The 7,644-nt window shown below is 43.5% G+C and overlaps 1 protein-coding gene across 2 annotated transcripts; it reads left to right on the top strand.

Annotated features, from left to right (window-relative positions):
* The first annotated feature begins 302 nt into the window (after window positions 1-302).
* On the top strand, window positions 303-7,074 carry OXA1L (OXA1L mitochondrial inner membrane protein). 2 transcript variants are annotated; one of them, XM_043986219.1, is made up of 10 exons: window positions 303-388; window positions 933-1,106; window positions 3,356-3,569; window positions 4,664-4,807; window positions 5,083-5,168; window positions 5,348-5,512; window positions 5,758-5,862; window positions 5,975-6,137; window positions 6,233-6,313; window positions 6,415-7,074. In XM_043986219.1, the coding sequence occupies exons 1-10, from the start codon at window positions 326-328 to the stop codon at window positions 6,537-6,539; spliced, it is 1,320 nt and encodes a 439-aa protein (XP_043842154.1). In that variant the 5' UTR covers window positions 303-325; the 3' UTR covers window positions 6,540-7,074. The 2 variants fall into 2 exon arrangements, with proteins under 2 accessions (XP_043842154.1, XP_043842153.1); XM_043986218.1 differs by having other exon boundaries at window positions 3,353-3,569.
* Window positions 7,075-7,644: the final 570 nt, after the last annotated feature.

Genomic DNA, 7,644 nt, shown 5'->3' with positions numbered 1-7,644 from the left:
CCTCAGAATCCTCTTCCAGCAAATCCAAACTAGGAAGGCAGCTGTTCCAACAGAGAAGACAGCCGATACTCCGCCCCCGACGCTGTTCGTTACCTAAGACTCCAGACGAAAGGAAAATATCGCTGTCACCGCTCGCGCGCCTGAGATATCCCCGCCTCGCGGCTTCTTACCAGTATCAAAGATGGCTACTCCCTACTGTTTTGTATGGTGCTTCTGTCTGTGCATACTCCCCTGACTTCATGACCACAACCAAAAGGGCGGCGTCCTCTCGCGTGGAGATTGCTGTCAGCGCGCAAGCGCAAGATTGCTTCCTCTGCCCGGGAAGATGGCGGTAGGCAGGCTGTGTGGGAAGCTGGAGGTTCTTCGCCTGTTACGGCCTCAGCGCCAGGTACGGCCCCCTTTAGGCTAGGACACGGGAACACTGCCTCCCCAAAAGTGGGCAAGCCCAACCTGTGCTGAGAGCTCTGGTTTCGGACCCCCGAAGGGGGCGGCGGGTATCTAGCTTCTTCGTCTCTCCTCGGATGAGGTTAGGTCTTGACCTGTGACCCTTGGCAGTGCTCTGCCCCTTGCTGTGACCTCCGACCTCCTTTGGTGGTTCGGTTTTCCTTGAGAGAACTAGACATAAGAACCCGGGGACCAGAATTTTAGGCCTGCCATTGTCACTCTTGCAGGATGACCTTGAGCAAATTCCTTAATCTTAATGAGCCCATGTTTTTCCACCAGTAAAATGAGAGTAATGTTGTGCCTTGCCAGCACTCTGGTCCTTTGAGGACTAGTGTCTCTGTGTACTAAAGTGTTTTGAAAACTGTAAAGCATTATACAGATGTAAAGTCATCAGTAGTATTGTCATAGAGATAGGGACCTCCAACCCACAGTTAGACATGTCCTGTCTGCAATGTATGCTGCATCATCTTGTCATTTTCCTCCTTCAGTTCCACAGTGTCTCCCTGCGCTCATACTGGCTTCATGGACCACATTGGAAACAACCATCAGGCACCTGCCTATTCCCAGCTAGGCAAAGGTGGAAAGCGTCTACTTGTGTCTACAAGCTGGGCCCAGCCCCACGATGCCTCAGCACCTCCACTGCCCTGTCTGCAGAAAGCCAGGTAAGATACCAAAGTGTCCGAAACATCATCAAAGAACCTGTCACAGAATAGATGACTGGAGAATGGCTAAACAAGTTCCGGTACATGAATGGAATAGAATGTTCTCAGAAGCAGTGAATAGAATTAATATGGGGAGATATGGGAAGACATATGAACTGATGCAAAGTGAAATGAGCAGAAACAGGAAAATAATATACACAATGATTATGGAAAGAACAACAAAATGATCAAAACTCAATGCAATGAAATTTTAATAATGAAGTTTGGCCCCAAAGAGAAGATATAAAAATATACTAATCTGCCTTTGCAAAGGTCATAGGACCATATTTAGATCTGGAAGTGACCTGAGAAGGGACTATGGGTATTGAATACTACATATGATGTTGGATTTGGTTAATATGTTGGTTGCTCTGAAAAGGGAGAAAGACAATTTTTAGGAAATGTCCGTGGTGTAAATATAATTTTAATAGCTAACATTTATATGGTGCTTTGAGATTTACATGTTATCTCATTTGATCAAAACAAAAGATATATCGAACCTTTTAAAAATGGAAGTCAAGGTTATATGGGGTGGCAGAACATAGTATGAGTGTCAAAGAACATTTAGAAAGGACCTTAGAGAACATTCAGTTCTTTTCCTTTTTTTAAGTAATAAACATTTTTATTTCTAGTTTTGAATTCCAATTTTTATCCCTCCTCTCCCCCATCCCTGAGGCAGTAAGCAATCATATATGGGTTATACATATAAAATTATGTAAAACGTTACCATATTAGTCATTTTGTACAAGAAAACTTGAATAAAAGAAAAAATGAAAGTGAAAAATAGCATGCTTCAGTCTGTGTTCCATCAATATCATTTCTTTCTTTGGAAGTGGATAGTATGTTTCATCATTAGTCCTTTGGGATTGTCTTGGATCATTGTATTGTTCAGAATAGTTAAGTCATCCACAGTTCTTCATCAAACAATATTGCTATATCTGTGCACAGTATTCTCTTGGTTCTGCTCACTTCACTATACATCAGTTCATACAAGTCTTTCAGACCTTTCTGAAATCATCCTGCTTGTCGTTTCTTATAGCACAATAATATTCCATCACTATTATGTACTACAGCTTGTTTAGCCATTCACCAACTAATGGGCATTCCTTTGATTTCCAATTCTTAGCCACCACAGAAAAAGCTGCTATATTTCTTTTTCTCTTTTTGGTGATGTCTTTTGGATATAAACCTAGCAGTGGTATTGCTGGATCAAAGGGTATGCACAGTTGTATAGCCCTTTGGGCATAGTTCTGAATTGCTCTCCAGAGTGGTTGGATCTTTTCACAACTGCACCAACAGTGGATTAACATCCCAGCTTTCCCACATCCCCTCCAACAGCCAATAGTTTACATTTTCATTACATTTGCCACTCGGATAGGTGTGTGGTGATACCTCAGAGTTTTAATTTGCATTTCTCTGATCAATAGTGATCTAGAGCATTTTGAGAACATTCAATTCAATTCAACTCAACTCTCTTATTTTATAGAAGCATGTGAAGTGGCTGTGTTGTTTTTTTTTTTTTTAAACCTGCATTTGAGTCTTGCCTTTGGTGCTTGCTAAAAGGTTATTCCACCCCTATGGGTCTCGGTTTTGCCTGTCTGAAAAGGGAAATGGTGATACGGGCACCACATTCCTCACAGGTTTATTGTAAAGAAAGTGCTTTGTAATTTATAAATTACTGATTAAATAATTGTAAGAGTTCAGCCTGGAAGAATGCCTTTCCATAAAAGAAAGTGAAGTGAAAGATTTAAGTTTTATATATCACATGGAAGAAAAGTTTACAGATTCTTAGTTACCAGTTGACTTACCAGATCACCCTCCTAGCCTAGAGATTCTGTGCAAATTATAGACAGTGTTGGAAGAATGGGGAGTCAGAGAAACAAGTGGATAAATCTGTTGCATCATAATATTAAGGCACAAGGAGAGACCCCTGGAGATTCCTTGCTGTTTGTTTTTCCTTTTAAATACTTTATTAATGTTATTTTCATTCTTTATATCACTCATTTCCTAATGATTCTTTGTCATTCTCCCACCAAGCCCCTAAAAGCACAGTCAAGCAAAATAAATCAAGACATTGGCTTGACTATGCCTGAAAAACAAAACAGATACATTGCTCCAAATCTGCTGTCCAACACCACTCTACTGAAAGAGATGCCTAATTATTTTCCCACCAGGCTCTTCACTATACTGAGTTTCTTTTCTTCCAGCAGGTGCCGACCTCTCCCATTCTCCCTGCAACCCCTTCTCCAACATCAACGACAGAGGTAGTTCCAAGTGGAGCTGCCGATGTAATCCAGGCTGCCACAGAGCAGAGTCTCAGTGACCTGGGGCTAGGAGGCTACACCCCAGTGGGGCTGGTGCAGAACCTTCTGGAGTTTGTGCATGTTGATCTGGGCCTGCCATGGTGGGGAGCCATCGTTACATGTAAGGGGAACAAGACCTTGGATGTAGGGGAAGTGAGAGCTTGAGATAGGGACTTTCAAGCAAAAGAGGATTGGAAGGGTAGAGCTCGGTTAAGCAGAGTCTTCAGGATCACTGCATCAAGTGAGGACCAAGATGGTGGGGCTTCAGAAGAAGTGACCTAGGCAAGAAATACAGGCTCTGAAGACTTAGATGCACTATTTCTCAAAGTGACATTTTGGAACCAGTGCATAATCTGCAGTTCATGAAGGGTTCTCACTCCCAGGGACTGCTATGTGATGTAGGTAAGATGGACAGAAGTCAGATAGTAAAAGGCAGTCTTAGAGAAAGGCTTTTGAATATTTTAATGTAGGAAAGGGTTAGAAAAAAATGCCCTGCAACTAATGTCTTGATCACTATAGGCCAGAGGGGAAGAACCTTGGTCCAAATTGCTGGGAAGCTGGTTGTATAGGGTGGGTAGGGAAACATGAAGGTATTAAACCAGTAAGCATTCAATAAATGCTCCCCTCTCATTATGACTGAACTCAGATTCCGAGATACCTACCTACCTTGCAGAAATTAATATTAGGTTTCAGGGCACCTAGGTGGCGCAGTGGATAAAGCACTGGCCCTGGATTCAGGAGTACCTGAGTTCAAATCCGGCCTCAGACACTTGATACTTACTAGCTGTGTGACCCTGGGCAAGTCACTTAACCCCCATTGCCCCGCCCCCCAAAAAATTTAATATTAGGCTTCCTGATTGAACAACAAAAATTGCTTTGTTTGTTGGGTTTGTTTTGTTTTGGTAAGGCAGTTGGGGTTAAGTGACTTGCCCAGGGTCACACAGCTAGCTAAGTGTCAAGTGTCTGAGGTCGGATTTGAACTCAGGTCCTCCTGAATCTAGGACTGGTGCTCTATCCACTGTGCCACCTAGCTGCCCCAACAAAGATTGCTTTGGAAATAACTTAAGTCCAGATAATTTCTCCGTCCTGTGTCCTTCATACAAGTCTTGGGAGAGATAGGTTAGGATGAGGTTGTCCCTTCCTGTGGGGACCTAATCCCAGCTCACCTGAAGGCTGCCTACAAATTCACATCTATCTTTGGTTTGTTTTTACTAGGTACTGTTGTTGCAAGATGCCTCATTTTCCCCCTCATTGTGAAAGGCCAACGGGAAGCAGTAAAGATCAATAACCACATGCCAGAGATGCACAAATTTAGCACTCGAATGAATGAGGCCAAGTTGTCAGGGGACAAATTTGAGTGTGAGTCAATGAAGGGGTATGGGTGGAAAAGAAGCATCCTTGGACTCTACCTGGCCTTTTGCTGTGGAAGTATAAGCAGCCTAAGCAGAGTCACCGAAGGTCTTGTGGAGCATTGTTGGAGTTGGGGCAAGTCCTGGGTGCTCATTCACTCCCGGTGGAAAGCAGAGGGGTGAATTTGAAATGAGGTTAGGGAAATGTGTGAGTTAAGGGGTAAGGGGGAGATTTCTCTGTTCTGGCACCCCATTGTTAACTTGTCTCACCTCTTGTGCTCACAGTTTCCAGGGCCTTTTCAGACCTACAGCTCTACCAGAAGAAACATGATGTGAGTCCTTTGAGAGGATTCATTGTTCCCCTAGCTCAGGTGAGTAGCTGTACTGTTTGCCTTCTAGGCTTCTGGGTCTCCTTTCCTATCTGTTTCCCATTCTCCATCGTCCTTAGAAATGGTTAAGATTCTGTACTGGCTTCTCCTTAGTACATTGTGGGAATACCATTAAGAGGCAACATTTCCTCCAACTGACATCTGTCTACCCTATGCTCTAGGCTCCCGTCTTCATCTCCTTCTTTATTGCACTGAGAGAGATGGCCAATCTCCCTGTGCCCAGCATGCAGAATGGTGGTCTCTGGTGGTTCCAGGATCTCACAGCAGCTGACCCCATCTATGTGTTGCCCTTATTAGTCACAGCATCGATGTGGGCAATCCTGGAGGTAAGCCTGGATTCTCCCGGGAAACTGGTCTTCCAAGTACAGGTATACAAACTAAATTCTGAGAAATCAGGGTAAACTATAAAGCTAAAAAATTTTCTTAGGAAGCTAAGAGGAGTTGGGTATAAAAAGAGTAGGGATCCTACTCTTTAATGAATTCAGCTGTGGACCGTGCTTCTTTGTGTCTCTGCTTCTTTTCTGTCTTCCCTTGCCTCCCTCCTTTACATTGGCTGTTTGCTTATTGACAGCTCGGTGCTGAGACTGGTGTCAACAATGCCAACCTGCGTATGATGAAAACTGTCTTCCGAGTGATGCCCCTGCTGGTCTTGCCCTTCACCATCCATTTCCCCACGGTATGTCAGATTGAAGGAGTGGAGCCCTTTTCTGTTTGCTTGCCTTAAGCTCTGTTCTGTTGATTCATACACCAGAGAGAGAGCTCCTAAAAGTCCTACGCTCTTTTTCCAGGCAGTGTTCACATACTGGTTCTCTTCCAACCTCTTCTCACTGGCCCAAGTGGGCTTCCTTCAGATCCCAGCTGTACGTGTTTGGTTGCGTATTCCAAAACGAATCATGCATGAGCCAAGTCAGTTGCCTTTGCAGGAGGGCCTCATTAAGAGCCTCAAAACAGGTAAGGCTTGCATTCTAGGGAAAGGGTATTGCTGGAGGGAAGTGATTAGAGGAGAGAACTAAATGCTGACTCTTAGCTTATTGCTTCCACCACAGGCTGGAAAAATGCCCAGACAGCTCACCAGCTAAAGGAGCGGGAGCGTCGCATGCGGGATCACCTGCAGCTGGCAGCTCGAGGTGAATCGTTTTTCTTGATTTGCAGGGATTCTAGATTATATCTTGGCTTCTGCTTCTCTTTTCTCTCTCCCTGCTTATCTATTTTCTCTGTTCTTCCCTAGGCCCCTTAAGACAGACTTTTGCCCACAACCCCCTGCTACAGCCTGAAGGAAAACAACCTTCTACCGCCACCACTACCAGCAGCGAACCAAAGTCACAGAAGCACTGGAGGGATACTCTTGGGTGACCAGTGTGTTTACCATCAGATACCAGAGAACTTTGATTACCAAGAGCCTCAGGGTTCCCGAGAGCAGGATCTGGACAGTGATTCTCTACCTTCATCCTAGAAGTAGTGAGAATGTGATGACATTCATTCTCACAACTGTTCAGTGCCACAGACTCTTGATAGACCAACACACACAATGGGTATGGGAAGGCTTTCAGTGGTCTATGCATAGCAAGCATCTGAGCCATTTTCTCTTCTCTGGGAAGGTAATAAACTTCTATATTCATATACTATTTCCTGATTCCTCCTCAGTAGTGAACAGGTAAAGGGTAGTATTTGACAGAGCCTAGGCCATCAAGGCAGCAAAACTGGGCCAAATCCGGCCTTTGTTATCATATAGATTTAAAGATTTAAAAAAAAAACCCTTCCCAACCCTATTTCTATTTATTTCATCTGCATTCATATATAGATTCATGTCTTTCCAGCTAAATACTTGAAGAAGTCTGTGCTTGAGTTGGTTGAGAAAGTCAGTCTCTAATTAAATCAGTAACTCATGTCTGTGTGTAGCTACACTTTCACCCCAATGCTAAGGGAAAATTCACTCAAATTTTGTACCTATTACAGATGAGGAAATGGGCTCATGATCTTACAGCTTATAAGTGTGAGAGTTGGGATAAGACCAGGGTCTTCTGTCTCAAAGTCCAGCAGCCTTCCCAATACCTTTTCCTTATCTCTACCTACAGCATACACAATGCATGGCTCTAAGAAGACCCCATGCACTATTTTTGGATGATGGGTCTAAATAAATACTTATTAATGAGAGTAATTTTTAAAGACCAGGAAAAAGAGGGGGTGGTATTTGCCAATTTAGTTGTAGGCCCCACTACCTGATATCCTTGGTATGTTTGTCTTCCGTGGAGGTAGAAATCAGCGTTTTAATCAACATTTTACCATTCAATAATTTAACTCTTTAAATCCCATTTGAAATAATAATTTCATCTGACTATACAAAACACATGGGCTCAAGCTTGAAAGGAAAGAAGTACCAGGGAAACACTTCTAGAACATCAAGATTTTTTCCCCATCTATACCATGTCTGTGAAAATCAGAGCGAGGGCAGTCCCAA

Source organism: Dromiciops gliroides, chromosome 2 (genome assembly GCF_019393635.1).
Source record: "Dromiciops gliroides isolate mDroGli1 chromosome 2, mDroGli1.pri, whole genome shotgun sequence".
Taxonomy (NCBI): domain Eukaryota; kingdom Metazoa; phylum Chordata; class Mammalia; order Microbiotheria; family Microbiotheriidae; genus Dromiciops; species Dromiciops gliroides.
This window is presented reverse-complemented; position numbering and strand designations above follow the sequence as displayed.

Bases quoted from the DNA above. Each gene is read 5' to 3' on its own strand.
- OXA1L (XM_043986218.1), top strand. From the start codon at position 326: ATGGCGGTAGGCAGGCTGTGTGGGAAGCTGGAGGTTCTTCGCCTGTTA. The intron at 1,107-3,352 runs GTAAGATACCAA...CTTTTCTTCCAG, and splicing joins CCCTGTCTGCAGAAAGCCAG to CAGGTGCCGACCTCTCCCAT. The intron at 5,863-5,974 runs GTATGTCAGATT...CTCTTTTTCCAG, and splicing joins TCACCATCCATTTCCCCACG to GCAGTGTTCACATACTGGTT.